The sequence below is a fragment of the Dasypus novemcinctus genome, chromosome 13 (genome assembly GCF_030445035.2).
Source record: "Dasypus novemcinctus isolate mDasNov1 chromosome 13, mDasNov1.1.hap2, whole genome shotgun sequence".
In the NCBI taxonomy this organism is placed as follows: domain Eukaryota; kingdom Metazoa; phylum Chordata; class Mammalia; order Cingulata; family Dasypodidae; genus Dasypus; species Dasypus novemcinctus.
In genome coordinates this window covers 8,827,075-8,853,793 of record NC_080685.1, presented here as the reverse complement: position 1 = coordinate 8,853,793, position 26,719 = coordinate 8,827,075, and the positions used below count along the sequence as shown (strand labels likewise).

Below are 26,719 nucleotides of genomic sequence, written 5' to 3'. Positions count from 1 at the left end.
CATTGCCAGAAGTAAAGCATAATTAACTGGATTCAAGGGATTTGGGCCGGGAAGATCTCCAGCACATGAGCACTACGGCCAAAGTTGGAGAGAGGGCTTGAAGAGCCCCGGAGCGCGCTGTACCGTGCGGTGTGCCTCCTTTTGAAAGTACGCGGGCAAGCACAGGACGGCGCAGACCCCTCCCGCCTTCACCGCCAAAGGGCTTCAGCAGTCCTGGTAGAGGTGCAGGGGGCACGGCCCGTGCCTTGGCATCGGGGCAACGCAGCAGCACAGCGGAAAGGCCCTGGGATTTCACGCCAGGCAAAGCAGGACCAGGTCCCAGCCCTGCCGCTTACTATTCTAGGATCCGAGCAGGCTGCTTGGGCGCTCTAGTTTTCTCATCCTTAAAATGGGATTCTTTAGTCCACAGAGAACTGTTACAAAGATTACATGAAATAATGGGTTTAAGGCACTTGGCACATAGCCCACACCTGTAGGGGCTATAATAAACTATAAATCTCTTTCCTGCTGCCTTCGTTTAACACACACTCTCCTCCCAAAGCCCAGTTTAAAATAAAAATAGAAATAGAAGCTAATTTTTAAATATTTGATATATATCCTTTAAAATTCCTATTCCAAATATCCAAAACTAGCTTATTTATTTTGTTGAACATGTTGCTTAACGGCAGGTGGTTTGAGCTGACTAGAAATACTTGTTCATGTCTTCATTTACTATGGAGTTAAAAGCTTAAAAATAGCTCTAGATGAAGGGTCTTATCATCATGCCATAGCATTTATTAAATCACTTAATGATATACCTATGAGAAGAGAAAGTTCTATCTGCTTTGCCTTTGTATTTCTGAAGAGCCCATATCTACTCACCTTAATTATGGATTCAGAGCAGATAGTAAGCACTTGGTGAAAAGTTTTGTTATAAAGCATGACATTGATTTCTCTTTCATGAGTGTGAGGAACCTGTTTTGTATCTTGTATCATCCGAGTCAAAGGATACATGTCCATCACACTAGATCCTGAAACAGAAATAAGAACCTCAAAGTATCCAACTTCAGAATTTTTGGATGACAGTTTCCAGTTGGGTATGGAAACTGACTTATTGCACAGCCTGTGAGATTAGTAATATCAATGCCTAGGAAATTCAATGAGGTAGAAATACATTTATTTATTCTATAACATTTTTAAAGCAAAATAAATCTGATTCAACCTAGAGAAAAGTGTTCATTTGGGGCTTCATTAATTTTCAAGTGAAGCCATTTGGATTTTATATGCTCTTTTTAGTGAATTCCAGTTTCCTATTTTTTAAAACTTTTAAAAATAAAAATATATATAATTTTAAAAGCTTTAGATCTCATAAATGTTACATTGAAAATACAGGGATTCCCATATGCCTTAACCCATCTTTCTCTCATACTTACAACCACTGATAATGTCTTTTATTAGTGTGGCACATTTGTTACAATTGATGAATATATGTTGAAGCATTGCTATGAACCATGGTCCATAGTTTACATTCTGTTTTACACTTTGCACCACACAATTTTATAGGTTTTGATAAAATGTATAATGGCCTGTATCCATCACTGCAATATCATGTGAAACAATTCCAACGTCCCCCACAATGCCCTATGTTATACCTGTGCTTCACTCTCCCTCCTCTCAGAAACTTTGGTGCCCACTGTCTTTGTATCAATGTTACAAGTTCTTCCATTACTAGGATAATAAGTCTACCTTAGTTCTTGCTGCATTCCCCCTTATGTTTGTTATTTCTCAATCTTGAGGATTTGGGGATGGGGATGCCCACTCTGCTTCCAGTTGAGAGGGGGCTTAGATCCCATGGGGCAGAAGGATGGAACTGTCTTGCTTGCAGTTGTCATTTTCCTATTTTTTTAATGTCCATTTCCCCCCTTTCTATTCTTTATTGTGCCTACTGCATCCCTCTCCATCTTGTGGTACCCAGCAATAATGGTGAAGGCCAGCTTTCTACTAGCACTCAGCTTCCATTTAGCGACTGAAGTTTATTGATAGAGAGCTCTTTTCAGCCAACAGATGATAAAGCACTCTGTAAACATGGTCCTCTTCAGGGAATGAATGAGACTGGCAGCAAGCCGGAGCTTACAACACCAGGATGAAATAAGGTTTTTTTCAAATCACCACAGTGAAGTATACGGATAGCAGGTATTCTTTACTTCATTTTTTCCAAGGGTGTTCGGTTTTAAAGTTATACCGTGAAATGAAGTATGATTAAACTCTCAAAATCAATTAATTATGTGTTATACTTTAGTAGAATGTCTATAAATGTAAATAAGAATCCCAAAGAATTACATAACTCAAACAAATATTAAACGTCCTCCCTATTTTTTTGACATGTAGCCTACGTTACAAAGGCAGACACTTTCTACTGTGTTTCTCCAGTCCCTCCAAAAAGGCACTAAATGCTCTCCCAAAATGTCTGAATTTTAGATAAAGTCTGTTCATGTGTAAAGAAGGACTGAGATCCATCATCTGGTAATATTTGCAGTCTAAATACCTCAATAAGGAAATATAAAGGTAACATCATAACCAGAACTATATCTGAAGCTTCTGATGGACCAAGATGGTGCCATAAGATGCTCTAAGGCGCTGTTCCCCCCACAAAATCTATAAACACTAACAAAAACCGGCAGAACTATCTTCCTCAGAACTCAGGAAAACAGGTAAGAGCTGCAGGACCAGGGCAAGTGCATCAAGAAAAGGCAGCTTTAAAACACCACAGAAGCTCTTGGTGCTCTTGCTGGCCCTTCCCACTCCCTCCCTGGCACTGTGGACCAGCCTGTGCTCTGCTGTCAGCCCCTGGCCTGCTCCAAGGAGCAGAATAACCCCGAGCTGCTCCTGTAGCGCCTGTTGCTGGTGCCCGGCTGCCGGGTGGCAGCCTGGAAGACTGACGGGAAACTCCCCTCTGGCTCATCCTCCCAGAACTTGTCCCACAGGCAGAAGCAGCCTGACAGCTAAAGCCGTGTAAGAAACAGTTGAGTCAAGGGGCCTGGGGCAAGGATTACCCACTTTAAACAACAGAGCACCCTGCGGGGTGGGGGAGCCAATTTCAGAGAAATAAAGGAGGGGCATTGACTTCCTCTGGGGGGGCAGATTCCAAGAACATACTGGGGGAGAGTGTGAACTACAGGGTAAACTATTATCCATGTGGTGCAGCAGCGCTCCAAGATGTGTTCACCCAGTGCGATGAGTGTGCCACAGTGATGGGGGAGGTTGTTGGTGGGGGAGGAGTGGGGGGGTATATGGGAACCTCTTATATTTTTTAATGTAACATTGTGTGTGATGTATGTATCTCCAAAACAATACAATTTACAAAAATGATGGGATAGGGTGGGGAGCAGGGTATATGGGAACCTCTTATGTTTTTTATGTTTTTTTAATGTTTTTTAATGTAACATTTTTTGTGATCTGTTAACTTTAATTTAAAAAGTGTAAAAAAAAATTTTTTTTTAAATTACATTGGGCAACTAAAAAAAAAAAAAGATGAAGCATGATCCCAGGACTGGACTCAGGCTCAGGAAAGACAGAGAGGACCCTGTATTTCACTTTTGCCTCAGGCTGATCTACTTGATAGGAGGGCTAAATTCTGAAGGAAAGAACCAGCCAACATAGAAGCAATTTGCAAAGACTGTGGAAGGTGATTTTTCTGTGTGTTGGTTTGTTTGTTGTTGTTAGACCCTGGCACTCAAAGAAATCTGTCATATCACCAGTTGGATACAATATTAAGGAGCACACAGCTCAGGGACTAAATCTGAGTTAACATATTAAAGTAGTAAAATGTACAGAGTACACAGGAAGCGGCTGTGGCTCAATCAGATGGGCTCCCGTCTAGCATATGGGAGGCCCTGGGTTCGCGGCCTGGGGCCTCCTTGTGAAGGCAGGCTCGCCTGCATGCTGCAGAGAGCTGCCGGCCCGCAAGCGCCGCAGAATGCCGCCAGGCCCGCAAGCGCCATGGAGCGCCATCCAGCCCACAAGCACCACGGAGAGCTGACTCAGCAAGGTGACCCAACAAAAAGTGAGACAAGTGAAAAACACAGAAGAGTGCACAGCGAATGGACACAGCAAAACAATAAGGAAGCTTCATGGGGGGGATAAATAAAAATAAATACAGACACACAGATGAATACACAGTGAGTGGACAACAAAGGGCAGACAACAAGCAAGCCATGAGGGGGGGATAATAAAAAAAGTACAGAGTGCATCAAAAGATTTCAAGACAATATACACATACAAAAAAAATAATGGCCCACCCAAAGGAACAAGGTAAAAGTCCAGAAACCATCATCAAAGAATACCGGACTTTGGACACACCAGACAATGGCTTTTAAAGATGATTTTCAACATGCTCAAGGGAATAAAGGAAAATGTGGAAAAAGAACTGACTAATATCAGGAAAATGATGAATGAACAATATGGTCATCTCAATAAAGAGATAGAAATTTTTAAAGGGAACCCAACAGAAGCATGCGTCTCATCCAAAGGAAAAAGATAAAAATTCAGAAACCATTAGCAAAGAACAGACGTTGCACATACAAATCAAAACCACAATGAGTTACCATTTTACACCCTCTCAAAGGGGAACCATTAAAAAAATGGAAAATAACAAGTGTTGGAAAGGATGTGGAGAAATAAGAACACTTATTCATTGTTGGTGGGAATGTAAAATGGTGCAACTTCTAGAAAACTAAGTATGGAATTACCATGTGAATTGGAAATCCCATTTCTGGGTACATACCCAAAAGAATTGAAAGCAGGAACTTCAACTGATGTTCATAGCTGCATTATGCACAATTGTGAAATAATGGAAGCAAATCAAGTGTCCATCAACAGATGCATGGGTGAACAAAATGTTGTATATACATACAGTGGAATATTATTCAGCCATAAAAAAGAATAAAGTCAAGATACATGCAACAACATGGATGAACCTTGAAGACATCATGTTTAATGAAATAAGCCAGACTAAAAAGGACAAATATTATATGGTCTCACCAATATTACATAATTAGAATGAGCAAATTCATAAAGACAAAATTAGAATGTAAGTTACCAGGGGCTGGGGTGGGAATAGGGAATGGGGAGTTGATGCTTAATTGGGACAGTTTCTGTTTGGGGTAACAAACAAGTTTTGATAACGGATAGTGGTGATGATAGCACAACACTGTGAATGTAATTAGTACCACTGAATTCTATATTTGAATGTAGTTTAAAGGGAATATTTTAGGTTGTATATATGTTACTAGAAAAAAAATTGAGGAAAGAAACCACAGGACTGTGCAACATAAGCAGGGAACACTAATGTAAATTATGGACTGTAGTTAATAGTACAATTATAATAGTATTGTATCATCCATTGAAACAAAGGTACCACACAAATGCAAATTGTTAATGAAGAGGTGTGTGTGTTTGGGGTACATGGGAACGCTGTATTTTCTGCATGCTTTTTCTGTAAACCTATAGTTTCTCTAATTTAAAAAAATTATACTTGGAGCTTCTTGGATTCTTTAAAATTATATTCAGAACTGACATCAACAAATTACATGTGCTTTTGAACAAGTGGTAATCCTCTACATCAGGGGTTCTTAAACTTTTTTGTTCCACGGACCCCTCTGCCAGTCAGGTGAGAACCACGGACCCCTTCTCAGAATGCAGCAGCAGCTTGTTTTACGACACGCAACATCGGCATGTCTTTCTCTTAGAGAAAATAAAGATAAGTTGATTTTTTTCAATTCAAGCTCCCAGACCCCCTGAAGTCTTTCCATAGACCCCTTCCATGGATCCCTGCTTAAGAACCCCTGTCCCACATTTTTGGCTAGTTACATCATCTCTATGGAATGAATTTAGAGAGTGTGATTCAGGAGTTAGACCTTGGAGAATAGAATCTCAGCTCTCCTTTCCAACTGTGTCTACTAATCTGTTGAGATGTTTGAGATTCAGTTTGTCATTTTAAAATAGGAAAATGATAATTCCTATCTCATGTAGTGGCTGTGCAAATCAAAAATATAAATGGTGTTTGTCCTAATAAGAGTAATTGTAATAATAACAGTGACAGTAATAACAGAACACTGTGCAAAGCATTTCCAGAATGTGGTGTTGCTGTGATTCAGGTTTAGAGGACTAGGATGGCTACTTCATTTGAATGAAAGCACAAAATGAACATGTGAGAGATAATCTTCATGTAATTCTGATGTCAAATTGATAGTTGCAGTCAATGTATGAAATTTTAGTGATCAAGCAATACTCAGAACTCTCTCTCTCTTCCTATTTGATCCTTAGTTATTCTGATGATAACTGTGATGGACATGCTGAGCCCTAGTTGGGGCACTAAGAGGGAGAACCCACTCGCAGTCATTACTATGTCATATTTAGAGGTGCAATACAGAGAAGAGTTGCTTAGAACTAGAGCAGAGTTCTGTTTTACAAGGTGAATCATTATGGGGCATGAAGGGCTTGCTCAGGCCTAGTTCAGGAAGAAAAAAACGCCAACGGTTAAAAATAATTCTATTCTCCACCAGCAGAGATAGTGCCACCCCCTTCGCTGCCCTAACAGACCCCACAGACCCTCGGGGCAGGTGGGCAGTGGGAAAAGCGCTTAGGACCAGTGATCGGGGTGACATTGCGAAAGGAGGAGCTACTAGGAACAAGGCTCGTTTTTCATGTGCAGCCTAAGAGATGTATATGAGCACTGCTCAACCTAAATGCCCAGCAGGACCCTTTTAATGAAAATATCTTAAAAATTCAAAATATAAAAAGTCTCTTTAAGAAAGGTGGCTTTCCAAGAGGCTCAGGAAAGGACATGAGTGTGTCCGCCTCAGCTCGTGGCTGGGGCCCTCAACCCTGGCCTGCTTCGTTTTTCCTGGACCGGAGGCAGAGGCAGTGGGTGGCCCACGCCCGGGCCTAGCTCTGAGGGTGCCATCCTGCGCCCTCAAGACTGCGGGCCTCCCCCGAGCTGCTGGAGCCGCTGCGGGTGCAGGGCAGCACGTGGGCCCCTCTGCTCCGGCCCAGGCCGGGTGTCCCCACTCAGGCCTGAGAGCTGGCCTGGTCTTTCCAGAGAGGTGCCGTTCCCGCGCGCCCACCCCCCAGGGACCCCGGGAGCAGGCGAGCTGAGCGGACCGCTGCGGAGAACCCGGCTCTGCTCATTCTCCCCCGAGGTTTTTCATTTAATTTAATTTTTAAATTTTTATTGACGTATAATCATTCATACATGAACACACATCAACAATAAGTGTATAGTAGAGATTGTGAACTTACAAAATAAACATGCATTACATCACATGGGGATCTCATACATCACCCCTCCACCAACTCTTCCCATTGGTGTGAAACATTTGCTACTAACTACGCAAGAGCATCGTCAAAATCTTCCTACCAACGATAGTCCTTATCTTACATTTGGTGTATTTTCCCCCTACCCATGCTATTTTTTTTAAAATATATTTTTGTTACAGTTATCGTGAACTTGCAAAGCTGGCGGTGCTCACGAGCTGGCTGTTTTTGTAAGGGTTAAAAGTCCCGGCGACGCCCCGCTTCGCCCCGCGCCTGGCCGCTGACCTGTGATGAGCATGCCGTGGTTGGAGTCGTACACCATGGAGTAAATCTGCATGTCTCCCGGGCCTCCCTGGCTGTCGTGGAAAACTTGGAGGAGTGAAAGGGTCTGTATATCCCAGACTCGGAAAACCTGGGGGAATAAGTCACACGGTTCACCGGGCAGAAGCTGTACGTATCATCCCACCTTCAGGAACTGGACTTTCCTATGGTTAGAGAAGGGAGGAATTCCTTAAGAATTGGGAGGGTAAAGGAGGACTGATCCTGACTTAAATGTAACTGAAGCCACGTTTCTCTCTTCCCACCATGGATTAGAAAATAGGGAGCAGACTTCTTTTTTAGGTGGAAGGTTTCAGTTTGCCCTTTCATGACTTGTAAACACAGGAACATCTTAGTTAGGGACATTTCTAAGAACATCCTCCCTTCCCCTACTGGGAGATAAGAAATTATAGAAAGCAGTTCTTCAGGAAGGTGAATATATAGCAAGACTATGTAATTACTCAAACAGAACTTGGGTTGATATAAGAAAGTAGAAAAACCAAAGAAGTACAAATTTAGCAAAACTAGGTCAAGTTTATACCCTGTCACTTTAGGCTTCTTCATTATTCTGCCTTTTAGCAAGTTACGCAATGATTGGATTTCAGAAATAAGCGTGATTTAATCAAGGATTACATTTCCTAGCCATGCTTCAACTTTAAATATTTTCCTAATAATTATTACTATTGTTGAGTAAGTGGGTGATCATTTGAGAAAAACCATATATAAAATTCTAATAAATAGTTTTTAAAAAAACAGATACTGACCTCTAATTTGAAGCACTTATAACACATATAAGTTTAACTCTTTATGTTAATTGAGTTGAGTTCTTCTGTATTGCTAAGGTAGGAGAATAAAGATATTTAGGATGTGATTTAGGGAACACTGATGAGGAGGCTTTGCTCAAATGTATATCCTCTATAGGCTAGTACAGGAACTTGTACAATTGGAATTTATTTCCTTTGTTCTAGTAAAAATGCAAATATGAAAATATTTTGGGGAGAAGATAGAACACTGGATTGCACTAGTTTTTTTTTTTTTCATTTTAAAAAGAATTTACTGAAGTATATTATTCATACATGAACATACAAAAACAATAAGTGGATAGTAAAAGGTGTGACATTACCAAACAAACATGCATTTCATCATATAGGGCTCCCATACGTCACCCCTCCACAAACACCTTGCATTGTCATGAAACATTTATAACAAGTTATAAAAGAGCATTGTCAAAGAATTACATTAACCATAGTCCATAGCTTACATTTGGTGTATTTTTCCTCCAACCCACCCTATTCTTACCAGATTTTTTTATACCATACAGAAAACAAATATATTAGACAATTTATAAATTTAGATTCAGAGCCTAGAATGAGAGAACCAATAACGGAAGAGACACAAAAGTGGATTTCAAGAATGCCAAAGAAATCTCTCTCTATTAAAATTATTTTTTATTTTCTTGCTTTGACTAAAGTACTTTCATGACTGGCAGTCTTTCAGTGTATTTGTGTACACCCCAAATTGTGGGTAATGAGAAGAACAATGTAATAGGCAAAAGGATTTGGATTTAAATTCTAGTACATCATTTAAACTCTGTGAGTCTTGGTTTTCTCATTTCTAGAACGTACGTAATAATGCGAGCTCTCTCCATCTAACTGAACCGATATGAACCTGTTTTAAAATCTGTGAAGTTGTCTCTGTAGAGTAATTCTATTTTATTTCATCTAATTTCTCTGATATAAGGGTTCAGTTCTTGGGTGTTTTGTGTGGTTTTTAGAGAAGTGGTGATTGCTGGGTTCAGGTCAGGATAGTGCAATACGTTTATGTCTTGGTAACATGTCTTCTCCAAACATAGAGACATGGCAAGCACAAAAAGAGAAAACAGAAAGAAATAGCAAGGCTCAGAGGCAAGGTATGTATCTCTGCGTCCGAATAGGAGAGAAGTGCAAACCGGTGCGTGGGCTGCAGGCAGAGGCTGCTCCTGCAGGGTGGAGAGGTCCCCAGCGCTCCACTCTCGGCTGCATGGCAGCTACAAGAGCAGAGGACCCGGTCCAGAAAACGGAGGCCGAGGAGAAAGCCAGCTGTTAGGAAGATGTGGGACCAGGGAGAGGACACTCCCTCTGACCAGGAGCTAAACCAAGGCAGCTTCGGGGTCAGGGAGGAGACCTATTTCTGGGCTGGGGTCCAAGGGGCTGGGTGGGGGAAAGCAGCTAGATTGGAAGGTATACATAGAGGAGAGCGCTAGACAGAAAAGTAGTCTTTTTAGAAAAACATAGGCTATTTTTATGTCCTTGGACCAAAGGATTCCTTAAACAAGAACAAAAAACATGACCTGTAAAAGTCTAAGTTTTACTGAATTGAAATTTAAAACTCTGTTCAACCAAAGCAATAATCAAATCAACAAAAGAGTTAGTAATTATAATGTCAAACAATTTATTATATATCAAGAACATGTGTAGGAGACAAATGACCCAGTAGAAAAATAGGCAATGGATATGACTGGGCAATTCCCAGAGGGAAAGCCTGATGAAACACAAATGCATACACACAAAACTCACAATTTTATGTGAACAGACTTAGATTAACCTCCCTGCTAATGGAAATTAAATCAATGATATTGACTGATTTTTATACAGCTCTTATGGGTTAGGCAGTGTCTGAAGCACTTTTAAAAAAAGTTTTATTAGAGAAGTTATAGTTTATAGAAAAAGTATGCCAAAAATACAGAGTTCCCATCTATCCCCTTAACACATAGTTTCCCCTATAAACATTATTTTCCCTATTATTAACCTTTTGCTTTGGTGCAGTAACTTGGTTACAAATGATGAAACAATATTACTATGATTATACTATTAACTATAATCCTTAATTTATATTAAGGATCATTGTTTGTGTTGTACAGTCCTATATTTTTGTGATTATTCCAATAATATATACATAACCTAAAATTTCCCCTTTTAACCACATTCAAATATATATAATTCAGCAGTGTTAATTACATTCACAATATTGTGTCCATCACCACTATCCATTACCAAACCTTTCAATCACCCCAAACAATACCCTGTATGAATTAAGCATTAACTCCCCATTCCTTACCCCTATCCTGGCCCCTGGTAATCTGTATTCTAATTTCTGACTCTATGTATTTGCTGATCCTAATTATTTAATTTCAGTGAAATTATAAACTATCTGTCCTTTGTGTCTGGCTTATTTCACTAAAATGATGTCTTAATGGTTCATCCATGTTGCCACATGTATCAGAACTTCATTACTTTTTATGGCTGAATAATATTCCATTATATGTTGTATTAGTCAGCCAAAGGGGTGTTGATGCAAAATACCAGAAATTGGTTGTTTCTATAAAAGTTATTTATTTGGGGTAGGAGCTTACAGATACCAGGCCATAAAGCATAAGTTACTGCCCTCACCAAAGTCTATTTGGAGCAAGATGGCTGCTGACGTCTGCCAGGGTTCAGGCTTCCTGGGTTCCTTTGGGCTCAGGTCCTCTGTTTTCTCCACAAGGTCAGCTGTAGACTATGAGGCTCTCTAGATTTTGCCTCTCTCCACAAGGTCAGCTGTAGACTACCAGGTGAACGGCTCTGTCTCTCTCCCTAGGGTTTCTGCTGTGTCTAAGGAGCCGTCTCTATTTCTCTGTGTTCTTCTCCTGGCTAAGGTCCTCTCTTCCCAGGGCTTGCTTCTTTTTCCTCTGCGTGATTGCTTCCTGGGGCTCCAGTTTAAGGCTTCAGCATCAAACTCCAGCATCAAAACTCCAACATCAGAAACCCCCAACTCTGTCCTTTGCCATGCCTTTTATCTGTGAGTCATCACCCACCAAGGGGTGGAGACTCAAGGCCCTAATGACATGGCTCAATCAAAGCTCTAATCATAACTTAATCATGCCCAGGTACAGACCAGATTACAAACATAATCCAGTATCTATTTTTGGAATTCAAAACTATATCAAACTGCTACATATGTATAATCACATTTTGTTAATCCATTCATCTGTAAATGGGCACTTGGATTGCTTCCATCTTTTGGGAATTGTGAATAATGCTGCCGCTAACATCAGTGTGCTGATATCTGTTCATGTCTCCTTTCAATTCCATTGGGTATATACCTGGAAATGAGATGGCTGGATTATATGGTAATTCTATACTTAACTTTCTGAGGAAGCACCAAATTGTTTACTCCAGTGGCTGCACCATTTTACATCCTCATCAACAATGAACAAGTGTTCCTACTTTTTCACATCCTCTCCATTTTTTGAATAGTTGCCATGCAAGTGTATATGAACTGGTATCTTGTGGTTTTGATTTACATTTCCCTAATGGCTAATAATGTTGAGACTCTTTTCCATGTACTTATTGGCTACTCATATATGTTCTTTAGAGAAATGTCTATTAAATTGTTTTGCCCATTTTTAAATTGGGCTGTTTGTCTTTTTGTTCTGGAGTTAAATTTCTTTATATATTCTAGATACTAAACCCTTAATGGATATGTGGTGTACAAATATTTTCTCCCATTGTGTAGATTGTCATTTTACTTTTATGACGAAGTCCTCTGATGCACAAGTTTTAAATTTTGATGACGTCCCATTTATCTATTTTTTTTGTTACTCATGTGAAATCTAAGAAACGATTGCCTAACATAATGTCCTGAAGATGCTGCCCTATATTTCTAGAGTTTGAGAGCTCTGGCACTAATATTTAGGTCTTTGATCCACTGAGCTGATTTTTGTATATGGTGTGAAGTAAGGGTTCATTCTTTTGCATGTGGATATCAAGTTTTTCTAGCACCATTTATTGAAGACATTATTCTTTCCCAATTGAGTGATCTTTGACTCCTGGTCAAAAGTCAGCTGGCCATAAATGTGAAGGTTGATTTATGAACTCTCAATTCAATTCCGTTGGTCTATATGTCTGTCCTTGTGACAGTACCATGATGTTTTGATTACTGTGGCTTTGTAATAAGTTTTAATATCAGGAAGTGTGAGTCCTTTAATTTTGTTCTCCTCTCTCTCTCTCTCTCTCTCTCTCTCTCTCTCTCTCTCTCTCTTTCTTTCTTTCTTCTTTCTTTTTTCCCCCCCTTCCCCCGGTTGTCTGTTCTCTCCGTCTCTTTGCTGCATCTTGTTTCTTTATCCGCTTCTGTTGTCGTCAGGGGCATGGGAAGTGTGGGCGGCGCCATTTCTGGGCAGGCTGCACTTTCTTTCGCGCTGGGCGGCTCTCCTTATGGGGCACACTCCTTGCACGTGGGGCTCCCCTACGCGGGGGCACCCCTGCGTGGCAGGGCACTCCTTGCGCCCATCAGCGCTGCTCATGGGCCAGCTCCACACAGGTCAAGGAGGCCCGGGGTTTGAACCGCGGACCTCCCATGTGGTAGACGGACGCCCTAACCACTGGGCCAAGTCCGTTTCCCTGTTCTTCTTTTTCAAGATAGTTGTAGCTACTTAGGGCCCCTTACTCTTTCATATAAATTTGATGATGGACTTTTCCATTTCTGCAAAGAAGACTGATGAAATTTTTATTGCAATTGCATTGAATCTGTAAATCACTTTGGGTAGATTGATATCCTAACAACATTTAGTCTTCTGCTCCATGAATACAGAATGTCCTTCTAATTATTTCAGTATTCTATTTCTTTTAACAATGTTTTTTTAATTAGTTTTCTGCATACAAGTCTTTTATATCCTTTTTTTTAAGGATTTTATTTATTTATTTATTTCTCTCCCCTCACCCCCATTGTCTGTTCTCTGTGTCTATTTGCTGCGTGTTCTTTGTCTGCTTCTGTTGTTGTCAGCAGCACGGGAATCTGTGTTTCTTTTTGTTGCGTCATCTTGTTGTGTCAGCTCTCCATGTGTGCAGTGCTATTCCTGGGCATGCTGCACTTTCTTTCGCGCTGGGCGGCTCTCTTTATGGGGCACGCTTCTTGTGCGTGGAACTCCCCTACATGGGGGACACCCCTGCATGGCAGGGCACTCCTTGTGCACATCAGCACTGTGCATGGGCCAGCTCCACATGGGTCAAGGAGGCCAGGGGTTTGAACCGCAGACCTCCCATGTGGTAGACGGACGCCCTAACCACTGGGCCAAATCCATTTCCCCCGTTTCCCTTTTATATCCTTGATTAAAGTTATTCCTAGATATTGGATTAAGTTATTGTAAACTAAATTTTATTCTTGATTTCCTCTTCAGATTGTTCATTATTAAGTATATGGAAACATTACTGATTGTGTACTGATCTTGTACTCTACAACCTTGCTCAATTCATTTATTAGTTCTAGTACCATTGTTTTGGACTTTTCAGGGTTTTCTCTGAAAATGATCCTAATATAGGATCATTATCATCTGCATAAAGAAAAAGGTTTTCTTCTTTTCTAAATTTGGAAGACTTTTCTTTTTCATGAGTGATTGCTCTGGCTAGAACTTCCAGTACAATGTTGAATAACAGTGGGCACCTTTGTCTTTTCCTCTTCTCAAAGGGAAAGCTTTCAGTCATTCACCATTGAGTATGATGTTAGCTGTGGGTTTTTCATATATGCCCTTTATCATATTGAGAAAGTTTCCTTCTATTCCTAATTTTCTGAGTGTTATTATTAAGAAAGGTGCTGAATTTTGTTAAAGGTCTTTTTTGAGTCAACTGAGATTATAAGGTGGTTTTTCCCTTTATTTTGTTAATGTGGTGCATTATGTTAATTGATTTTCTTAAGTCAAACCATGCTTGCATATGGGATAAATCCTACTTGGTCATGGGGTCTAATTCTTTTAATGTGCTGTTGGGAAGTTTTCTGCTATTATTTCTTTGTATATTCCTTTTGCCACTTTCTCTCTTTCTTCTCCCTCTGGGACTCCCATTATGTATATATATATAATAGTGCACTTGGTGATATTCTATAGGTCTCTTAGGCTCTGTTTACCTTTTTACTGTTTTTTTTTTTTTTCCTGCTACTCCTCAGCCTGTGTTATTTCAATTGTCTTGTCTTCAAGTTATTGATTCTTTCTTCTGCCAGTTCCAATATGTTGGTGAAACCCTTTAGGGAATTTTTTTTATTTTAATTATTACAGTCTTCAACTCTAGTATTTCTGTTTTGTCCTTTTAAAAAATTTATATATCTTTATTGAGAGTCTCATATTGTTCATTCATTATGTTCTTTCTCTGTGTTTTCCTTTATCTCCTTGAACATACTCAGGGTTGTTTCTTTTTTTTTTAAGTCTTTGTCTGGTAAGTCCAAAGTTGATCTTCTTAATTGATGGTTTCTGGATTTAAATCTTGTTGCATTAGGTGGGCCATTATTTTGTTTCTTTGTATATATTTTCATATTATAAAGTGTTGCCTCTAAGATATAGTCCCTTAGCTGTCTGTCCCATATTCAGTTAGTGATATGACAAGAGATTTCCTTGAATGCCAGGAGCCAACAAAATCAAACAAACATGAAAATCACCTTTTGCAATCTTTGTAAATTGGTTCTGTTGGCTGGTGCTCTCCTTCCAAATTTAGTTCCAAGAAAATCAGCCTGAGGCAAATGCGAAGTGCAGGATCCTCTCTATCTTTTCTGAGGCTGCATGTTGTCCAGGCCTTGGGCTCCATCCTGGCCTTTGGAATTTCCCCGTGTAGAGGAATCAATGCCCCCTCTATTCCTATGAAATTGACTTTCTCCTCCTCTGGGATGCTCTATTTATGATTTATAGCAGACAATCCTTTGCCCCAGGCTTCTCTGACTTAATTCTTGCTTACATTGCTTGAGCTCTCTCTCTGCAAGATACTTCTGCCCATTTATCAAGTTGTGAGAGGGTGAACCAGAGGTGAGTTTCCAGGTCAGTCTTTCAGGCTGCCACCCGATAGATTGGCACAGACACAGAGCACCCCACCATGTCCTTAGAGGTTACTCTGTTCCGGGGAACCACAGGTGGTACCGGCTGGCTCCACACCATTGAGAAGGGTGTGGGGGAGCATTCCAGCAAGGGTGCCACAAGCTTCACCTGCCATTTTTTTAAAGGTACACTTTTAAAAAGTTTGACATGCTCTGTTACTGCAACTCTTTAGCTCCTTTATGGAGTTCTGAGAAAGATGGCTTTGTCAGGTATTGCTTGCTCTTCAAAGGTTCTGCAGGGTGACGGCACCGTTGAGCCTCTTACATCACTGTCTTAATCAATCAGAACCTAAGAACTTCATAGATAATGATTCAAGCTCAAAATAACTCAGAAAAATGAACATCATCACCATTATCATTATCATCAACCTCATACTATAAATGAAAAGAGTGTGTCACAAAGAGTCAGACGCATTGAATGACTTGCTGAAGATCAAGGTAGCTAGTGAGAGTGCCAAGATTCAAACCCAGGCTATCTCCTTAACCAATAGGTAGCCTTTCATAAGATGTCCTTTCTCAGCAAGATACGATTTGACACCTACAAGATAGACCCCCTAATTTTTTTTTGAAGTCACAATGACAAGAGTCCATGAGGTTTTTAGGAAACAGGAAATTTCATACAGCCTTTGATGGAATGTAAATTGATACAACCACTTTTTAAGTTTAAGTTGGCAATACCTATTAAAGTTGAATCTGTCAATAATTCCTGTTCCAGGATTTTGTTTCTGGGTAGATACAGTAAAGGAATTCTAGCCCATATGCACAAGGAGAAAAGGACAAGGCTGCCTGTTATTTATTTATTTTTATATTAGAAGTTGTGAGTCTACAAAACAATCATGCATAATAGACAAGATTCCCATATACCACCTCCCCACAAACACCTTGAATTGTTGTGGAACATTTGTTACAACTGACAAAAGGACATCCAAATATTGCTACTACCTATAGTCTATAACTTATATTAGGAGTATTTTTCCCATAAACCACCCTATTATTAATACTATGTATTAGTATTGTACACTTGTTATAATTCAGGTATGAATGTTCTCATATTTGTTCTGTTAATCACAATCCATCATCCACCACAGGACTCACTATGGTATACAGTCCCATGCCTCACATAATCCATCCAAAGAGTACACTCAGTGGCCCTCTGTTTCATCAGAGTTGTATTGTCATCATCTCAGCTAATTTTAGAATGTTTTCATTACTCTGGAAAGAAAAATCCCTTACCTCCTTATACACTCCTATTTTTGACCCTTAACATTGGTAGAATACCTTCATTGCTATTGATGCAAAAATATTACATATTACTGTTAACTATAGTCCATAAATTACATAAGTTGTATTTTTCCTATGTATCACCATATTCATAACACCTTGCAATAGTGACATTGATTTGTTCTAGTTCACAGAACACTCTTGTGTTTGTACTATTATCCACAAACCTCATCTACCACTGAGCTCACTATGTTATACGATTCCAAGATTATCCTCTTTCTTTCTATTGACATTTATGCCCCTAGTCTATCCCTTTTAGCCACATTCACATTTATAAATCAGCGATGTTAGTTATACTCAGTATATGTGTTACCATCAACTCTATCCATTTCCTAACATTTACAATCAACCTTATTAAAAATTCTACAATCATTAAGCATCAGCTCCCCCTTCTTAACCCTCATTCTACCCCTAGTGACCTATACTAGATTTTAACTTCTTGAGTTTACTCATCATATTTAGTTCATATTAGAAACACCATACAATATTCATCCTTTTCTGTCTGGCTTATTTCCTCAAGGTTCATCCATTTTGTCATAATCATCCCAAGTTCATTTCTTCTTACAGCAGAATAGTATTCCATCATATATATATATATGTTTAACCATTCATTGGTTGAGGGACACTTAGGTTGTTTCACATTTTGGCAACTGTGAATAATGCCGCTATGAGCAATGGTGTGCAAATATCTGTTCATGTCCATGCTTTCAGTTCTTCTGATTATATTCCTAGTAGTGGGATTGCAGGATCATTTAGCAGTTCTATATTTCACTTCATGAGGAAATGCCAAACTGTCTTCCACAGAGGCACCATTTTACATTCCCAGCAACAGTGAAGGAGTGTTCCTATTTCTCCACATCCTCTCCAGCACTTGCAGTTTTGTTTTTCTAATAATGGCCATTCTATAAGGTGTGAAATGATATCTCATTATAGTTTTGATTTACATTTTTCTAATAGCTAGTGATGTTGAACACATTTTCATGTGCTTTTTGGCCATTTGTATTTCCTTTTTGGAAAAATGTCTATTTAAGTCTTTAGCCCATTTTTAAAATGGGCTGCTTGTCTTTTTATTGTTGAGTTGTATGGTTACTTTATATAACATGGAAATCAAACCCTTATCGTATATGTGGTTTCCAAATATTTTCACCCATTGAGTATGTTGCCTTCTTACCTTCTTGATAATGTCATTTGAAGCACAAAAGTATTAATTTTGAGAAGGTTCCATTTATCCATTTTTTCTTTCATTTCTTGTTTTTTTGGGTGTAAGGTTTAAGAAATCACCACCTACCACCAAGTCTTGAAGATGGTTCCCTACATGGTCTACTAGGATTTTTATGGCTCTAGCTTTTATATTTAGGTCTTCGATCCATTTTGAGTTAATTTTTGTATAAGGTGTGAGATAGAGATGCTCTTTCTTTCTTTTGGATATGGATATCCAGTTCACCATGTACCTTTGTTGAATAGACTGTTCTGATCCAGCTGGGTGAACTTGACAGCTGTCAAAAGTCACTTAACCATAGATTTGAGTGTCTGTAGCACGTTATTTTTAATGAACACTCAATGTTCATTGACCAAGTTGGATAAATAAAATGTGATGGATTCATATAACAGAATACCATGCAGACATTAAAATAAATGAATTAGAGCTATATGTAAATACCTGGATAAATTTCAAAAATATAATGTTGACGGGAAAAAAAGTAAATTGCAGTAGGATACATTCAATATAGTACTTATGGAGTATATTAAAACATGCAAAATAAAACTACATATTGTTTAGGGACACTTACACTAATAGTGTAAAAACAAGGTGCTTACTCAAAACACACAAAAACTCAACAAAAATTCATCTCCTTTGGACGGCTTCCATTGACCACACCTTCAATTTAAATATACTTATTCTAGACACCCATAATACCCTGTTTAGATTAATAAAATTAGTAATTATAATACAAAAACTTATTCAGTGAGCTCCTCCACTAAATTGTAACATTCTGGGGCGGGGGAAGGGGACTGTCTTATTTGACTCTCCTTTCCCAGTATCTTAAGTATGCTGTTTAGTTTGGGTGGTTAGCTGGGTTTTGGTTTCTTTGATTGCTCATTCCCTGTCTTTGTCTAAAAGGAACTTACTGTGATCTGGCCCAGTGGAGACACTCAATATTCTTTTTCTAATAATTAACAAATAGGACAGCTTCAGAAAACGTAATCAATTTACTTTAGTCTTAGGTGGTCATAATATGTCAGTTACTTTGAGAGAAAAGGGAGTAAGATATTAATTGGGCTCTAATAACTCTCGACTTTCACTCATTCCCTCCAGGGCTTGACAGTGTTCTTTTATTTATTTACATATTTTTAAAATTTTTTGTTTTTTATTTATTTTTTATTAAATTGTATTTTTTTTAAAAATACATAGATCATACAAAATGTTACATTAAAGAATATAAGAGGTTCCCATATACCCCACTACCACCCCCACTCCTCCCATTATCAACAACCTCCTTCATCATTGTGGCACATTCATTGCATTTGGTGAATACATTTTGGAGCACTGCTGCACTGCATGGATTATAGTTTACATTGTAGTTTACACTCTCCCCCAGTCCATTCAGTGGGTTCTGGCAGAATATATAATGTCTAGCATCTGACCCTGCAATATCATTTAGGACAACTCCAAGTCCAGAAAATGCCCCCACATCTCATCTCTTCTTCCCTCTCCCTGCCTCAGCAACAACTGTGGCCACTTTCTCCAGATCAATGCTACAATTTCTTCCATTAGAAATAGAGAACAATGGCTCATCATTTCCATTTTGACACTGACAATATTTTTCTCAGTAACAAGCAGCTACTTCATTTTTTAAAAAAATTTGTATATATTCTGTTTCTTAATAGTTGATTTTAAGGAAAAACGTGTGGCTTTTTTGTTTTTCTTTCTTTTACCTTTGCAGAGGAAAGGCTAATGACATGTTGATCTTTTTCATTTGTCACAATCTCGGTGATACTGAACATGTGGCCAACAAGTTTCCCCACTGGCTTGGTGCTTATATTGGGATGCCAGAGCCGGAGTACTTTATCATCTCCTGAAATTAGGACACAGAAAGATTATTTTCTCAGGGATGTGGGCAGTCAATGTTTAAAAAGTAGCTCTCTTACCCAATCATATCCTTACCTTTCTTCTAGTACCAAGTCACAGACTTTTTCTTCCAGGGTACATTCTGTGATTGACTTGCTAGCCTTGTTTTGGATCTGCTTCTTCTTGGCAAGGCTGTTTTGCAAGAATTGTATTTACACATACAAATGTGAATTCTCATAAATATTTTATGAGTACTTTTCTTGACTCAATACTTTCCTACTCAACTACCATTAATGTATTATTTATGTTTTATTTACTTCCAAAAAATATTTAAGGCAGCTGTTCTTTTGTTTTCACATTCTTAAATTATGCATACATTACAATAATAAAAGAAATCAAGGAAAGAGGAAAATTGCTCATAATCTCACCATTCTAACAAATCAACTGTTTTCATTTTTCCATCTTCCCTTCTAACACATATCTGCAAGCATATATAATTTATTTGTAGTTACTTCCATAGCATAGGCACTGATTTTTTTGATTGTTAAAATTATATGAGCACATGGTAAAAGATTTAAACAGTATGAAAGTCTCTTATTTTTGTCTTTTTTTCTTCCTGTAATCCCTAGTTTCACTCCCACAGGTAATCACTCTTAATGTGTGTATGTGTGTGTTTAAATAAATTAGACCTATTTCTAGATACATTTTTCTACCCATTTTTTTGCTTATGGAAGATCACAGGCACAGGCATTTCTGAATTATTATTTTAGTGGTTGTATCATATTTAATTTAGTTGATGTATCACAATTTCTTAACCATCCTTCTATTGATCGATGGTTGTGCTAATTCTGGCTTTTCTATTTGACAACACTGAAATGATTACTCATTTTATTTACATGGCCCTTTTTTCCGTTAGGATTATTCACTGAGGACAAATTCCCACGAGTAATATCACTATATGGAGGGTATCGTAATTTTTTTGACTCTTAAAACATTGCTAAGGTGCTTTCCAAAATGGTGGTATGAGATCTGAAAACTACCAGCTATGTATGATTACTCCAGTTTCATCAATCCTTGGCCAGCACTGAGTATTTTGATTTAAAACATTTGCTACTTTAATATGTGCAAAACAATGCTCCATTTCTGTTTTAATTTAATTTTTATGATAGCAAATGTTATTGAATATTTTCTTCCTTGTATATTTCTTCTGTGAATTGTGATTCTGATGGTATTAAAAATAAAAATTTAGTCAAACACTTATCCTATACACACACACACATACAGACCCACACATGTCCAGTTTTATGATAAGTACTAGTTAGTGCTTTGCCAAACCTATATCCTCTTTTCCTGTGTTCACAGCTAGACTCTATTTCCCAGCCTCCCCTGCAGGTAGATACAGTCAGATGACTGCCTTTTAGCCAGTGAATTGTGAGAACTGATTTTAGATTTTACATAACTGGAGAGAAATCCATTTCTATTGTGTTTTTAAAAAGAATAATCTAAACCATGTGTAACATTTTACAAACAGAATATTTTTAAAGAGATTGGATCCTCCACTTCACAAACAATTCATTAAATGTCATCCTCAAAGTTTAAATCCATAAAAATATCAAAGAATTTCAAAGTCACAACCTTAGAAGTTATAGAATCAAACTCTTATATCGCATAAAAAGGAAACTAACTCCTAAATATTACATGATTTGTCCAGAGTCACATTATCAGAAGATGGCCTAGCATTAGGAATACTATGATGCATATATAAGCATCTTGTTTATTACTAGGGACCTATAGGTCACTAGGGAAAAAAAGATGGTATAATAATATTATAACCAGTATTATAGTCACTATTTACATATTTTTAAAACCTAAGATATGGAATGTCATTTTAGTTAATCAGGGAGCATGTATTTAGTGACCCACAGGATGTATTTGCCAATACATATATATTAGCTTTTTGGTGTAAATACATTTATCCATATTGAAAGAACTAGTCAGATATGGGGCCAAAATTAGTTGACTTGCTAGGTGGATATTCAGAAACCAGGCCAATGTGATAGACACAGATGTTCCCATAATCCTATGATTATTTTGCCTACCTCTTGAAAAAGGAACATGATATTTTCTCTATCCCTTTCCTTCTTTGCCTTGAATATATCAATCCATTCTTCAAATCTTAGCATAACTGTTCCTCCAAGCATATTTCCAGAATGTCTCCAGGTTCTTTTTTTTTTATTTTTTTTTTAAAGATTTATTTTTATTTATTTAATTCCCCTCCCCTCCCCTGGTTGTCTGTTTTCTGTGTCTTTTTGCTGCATCATTGTTTCTTTGTCCGCTTCTGTTGTCGTCAGCGGCACGGGAAGTGTGGGCGGCGCCATTCCTCGGCAGGCTGCTCCCTCCTTCGCGCTGGGAGGCTCTCCTTATGGGTGCACTCCTTGCGCGTGGGACACCCTTGCGTGGCACGGCACTCCTTGCGCGCATCAGCACTGCGCATGGGCCAGCTCCACACGGGTCAAGGAGGCCCGGGGCTTGAACCGCAGGCCTCCCATGTGGTAGACGGACGCCCTAACCACTGGGCCAAAGTCCGTTTCCCTATCTCCAGGTTCTTAAAAACTGAGTGCTCTTGCCTGTGTGTCCATAGTTCCTTGCCCCTCCCTCATCTTTTATAATTGACTATTTACTTGTCTGAGTAGTCTCTAAGTGCCTTGAAGGCAGAACTTTTTAAACTGTGGTATCTTTAGTGATAACAGATAGTAGGAGCTCAATAAATACTTATTGAACGAACAAGTAATTTGAGATGATGAAGCATGGCTCAGAGGTTTAACCAACAAGGGGAAGGGGGAAAAATATGTATCCAAACAAAAACTGATTTTTGTTGAATGCTCATCTGAGACCTTTCATTAGGTCAACTATTTCATTTCAGTTGCTCTTGGGCCTTGGACAGTTATCAGAGGCAGGTGGAGAAAAGTCAGGGCACAGCTGACTCCTGGTTTCCATTTCTCAGGTAACCAAGCTATATGAAGGAGTAGTCCTTCAGTGAGTAATTGGGACATTACATTTAAACTTGACATTTCAACGTTACTCTTACTGATGTATCAAGAACAAAAATGTCTTAAGAAAGTCCCATACACTTGGCATTTTGCTGGACATGTGGAATATACAAAGAAACACTAGATAGTGCTTCTGCCCAGAGTGCACATTTGCAAAAGACAAAACCTTTTTCCCTTTTAGACTCAGCGCCAACATATGCTCCTCAATGCCTCCCTTGACTTCTTTCCCAGCCCCAGATGAAGTTGCTACTGCTTCCTCTGTGTTCTTGGGCTATGTTCTTCAGCCTTCACTGATCGCCCTCATCCTACTCATTTGTACTTGTTTGTTTCCATAGCTGTCTTTTCATCACGTGGTGAGCCTAGTATTTCTAGGTCATAGCAGTGTGCGGCAAATTGTAAGGGCTTAACACTTGTTTGCTAAGTAAATGTATTGACCAGTAGAGTCATTCATGAAGCGGTTTGAGTAAGTCAGCCTTGGTTTGAAACCTACCTCTATCACTAACCAGCTCCATAACCTTTAGTTAAATTGCCTCACCTTTCTGTGCCTCAGTTTTCTTATGTATATAATGGGAATAAATGAAATTTATGTCATAGTTTTATTGTGAGGATTAAATTGGACCATACATGTACAACTCTTAACAGTTCCTATACAGTAAGCTATTATTATTACTACCAAGCGCCTGCCATGTACAATGTATTTTACAAAATGTCTGGGAGAGAGGGGGACTGATAAGAAGATATATGAAACATGGTTCCTGACTTTGAAAGTCTGCAGGGCAAGCATGAAGGAGAACTGAAAGTATTCCTAGACAGTAAGTCAAACCTGAACATAGGATGTTATGCTATAAATATTATAATATGATTCACAAGGGGTTAATTTCCTCTTTCCTGTTCTTTTCCATTTATCTTTTTTTTTTTTTTTTTGCCAAGCCAAGATTTAGATAAAGTCCACTCGTCAAAGAGAGGATTGTCTTTCCTTTAACTATCAGGTATCTCAGTTGATGAGTCACTTGTTCCCAGTGCATCACTCCTGATGAAATGAGCTGGCTCATTTCAAAGAAAAAAGCAAGGGAGAAAGAGCTTCTCGTGGACCAAATTCTTTTGGTCCAACAAAAAGAACACGGGCTGGGGACAAAGAGAACTGACTCAAGCCCAACTCTGCCAGCTAACCAAATGTATAACTTGTGGTGAATCATTTTCTTTTCTGAAGCCTCAGTTTCCTTATGTGTAAAATTATGATCTCCAAGATTCTTTCCAGCTCTAAAATTTTATGATTGAGGTTATTACAGTGAGAGTAGAGAGTGATCTGGATTTTTTATAGGTAATGAAAAAATTTCCAGCTTTCAGTTACATGATTCAAACTGCAAAAATCCAATAATGTAGTATTTTACCTGCATTTACTTTTCACTGGCAATGGCCAAGAAGTAGCATATGACTTAAGTTATGTCTATTACTCTAAGCCTCAAACTAGCAAATAGTCCTAGATAATATTAGCTGGGGCACCCCCTGAAATGGGCATTATCACTCTTGAAGGATGGGAGCAGAAGAAAAACTATAACTTGTATATCACATTAAGGAGGATTCAACAGAGGACTGCCCAGGACTCTTAAAGTTAGGCAGATATCCAGCACATATTATGGGAGAAACCCAACCTTCCCTATTGTCTACTAGGAGAGATCCTCCAGCTCTGCTTGCTTTTTGTTGATAGTAATGGAATCCTTATATAATCTGGGTGGTGGTTTTTTGGAGCCAGAATGAACAGAAAGATAATGACGCTAAGCTCTAAGGCTTCAGCACTTTATCTGCATTATTGCTGTTATTATTATTAGGTGACTCATATTATCATTATCTATAAGCATGTCTTATTTGTACTATCAGATTTTAAGTTCTTGAAAGTTAGGAATATATCTGATCTTTGTGGGGTATATGGCATCTAGTCCACAGCAGATGTACAAAAAAAATTTTGTTGAATGAAACAGGAATAAACACATGCACAGCCCTCCCCCTCTTACCCCAGGATGGCAGGTAATTGTTTTGACACAGTGGACTTCAAACTAGGCACTTAATTCTTAAAATGGCCAGTGGCGACAACTAGTGGGTAAGAAAGTTCTTGATGGTCACCAAAATAATGCTCAGGAAACTTGCAGTTTTTTGTAAATACTCTGTCCTGGTTTTACTTTCTTTTTTTTTTTTTCCTGTAAGATCTTCTGTTTTGTCAAGCTCATCAAATGTCCATGCACGTTTAACACACTCAACTCTGCCTAGCAAAGCTGCTTTCACTGTCTGTTTTGAATCACCACCTGGTAATACTCTACATTTAACAAAGTGCTTGGCTGAGTCACTAATCAATAAGTTCTCTCCTAAGAAAAATGTGATTTCAGTTATTGAGAATTTGCATTTTCTACTAATTGTCACAACTGTGACAATTCAATAAACTAAGCAAAGTGAAAATTATTAGTTGATTGTCAGTCACTTTGCTAAATGTTTCTTGCCTGTGAAACCTATGATTTGTGCATTTTCAAAACTATAGTTGGGAGTCTTATAATATAATGAATACTGAGGTGAATGAGAGTCCCATACATCAATTCATAAACACTAAAGTGACTTAAGCCCCAGGACTTTGCCAATTTTTTTCAGAAATCAAAATACTTAAGATTTCAAAGTATATGAAAATTATCCAGTCTTTACATTTTGCATTTTCTTGTGTGAGGTCTAAGGTCTGTCCAAAGGAGTTAATGTTGAACTAGTTAATTAGTGACAACATATCTTTCCAGAGAAACCACATTTTAGAAATCAAATACCACTTTAGCCCTGTATTTAAACATTGCTTTTTCAAAGGGTGTCAGTTCAGGGCTTGAGGTAAAGCAGGATGTAAGGCTAAAACTGTTAGTAATTCAAGATGTGCAGTGCAGGAACTTAATCCCCTGCAGTTTGATTCTCAGTCCTTTTTTCTGCTTTGTCTCTTAATGCCACTATGAGAGACACTTGGAGGTCCTTTCCTCATCACTTGGAGGTCCCACAACCTCCTTCTGACTTGGGATCTTGGTTAGGAAAGGTGCCCATTTCCACCTGTGAGTGATGAACCAAAAGTCATCAGATTCGGGAAGGAGGCAATGGTGATCAAGAAATCTTGGCGTTGGAGTTGGCCCAGTGGATAGGGTGTCCGTCTACCACATGGGAGGTCCGCAGTTCAAACCCTGGGCCTCCTTGACCGTGTGGAGCTGGTGTTGATGTGCGCAAGGAGTGCCCTGCCACGCAGGGGTGTCCCCCATGTAGGGGAGCCCCACGTAAGAGGAGCCTCCCAGCGCGAAAGAAAGTGCAGCCTGCCCAGGAATGGTGCCGCACACACGGGGAGCTGACACAGCAAGATGACGCAACAAAAAGAAACACAGATTCCCATGCTGCTGACAACAACAGAAACAGACAAAGAAGCAGCAGCAAATAGACACAGAGAACAGACAACTAGGGCGGGGCGGGGCGGGGCGGGTGGAGTGAAATAAATAAATAAATAAATCTTAAAAAAAAAAAAGAAATCTTGATCCAACAAACTGTTTTGAAAACATCTAATTCTAGTGTTTGTTCCTTGATGAGTTCTGGACCTTTTTGAATGATAAGGTTTAGATATTACAGTTTGGAGAGCTGGATTCCTGTTGTTTCTTCAAATCATCATACGAACTTTTAGAAATCGTCTGCCAGTCCAAGCCTTGACTCCCACACACTGCTCTGCAGACTTCTTATTCACATGCCTTCCTTTCTTTTCTTGATGTCATTAGCTGAATTTTAGAAGTTTGTGGCCACCTGATGTTTTGTTTTTCTGAATGCACAAAGTTGTAGCTCT

At 38.9% G+C, this 26,719-nt stretch overlaps 1 protein-coding gene across 2 annotated transcripts in view; it reads right to left on the bottom strand.

The window, feature by feature from the left end:
• WDR64 (WD repeat domain 64) overlaps positions 1-26,719 on the bottom strand; it is a 133,498-nt gene that overhangs the window by 54,672 nt on the left and 52,107 nt on the right. For both annotated transcript variants that reach the window (XM_058309482.1, XM_058309483.1), the window contains exons 10-12: positions 19,699-19,838; positions 7,579-7,705; positions 862-1,010 (exon numbers count right to left, since the gene is read on the bottom strand). In XM_058309482.1, the coding sequence (XP_058165465.1) occupies positions 862-1,010; positions 7,579-7,705; positions 19,699-19,838 (416 nt within the window). The remainder of the gene's footprint in view (positions 1-861; positions 1,011-7,578; positions 7,706-19,698; positions 19,839-26,719) is intronic.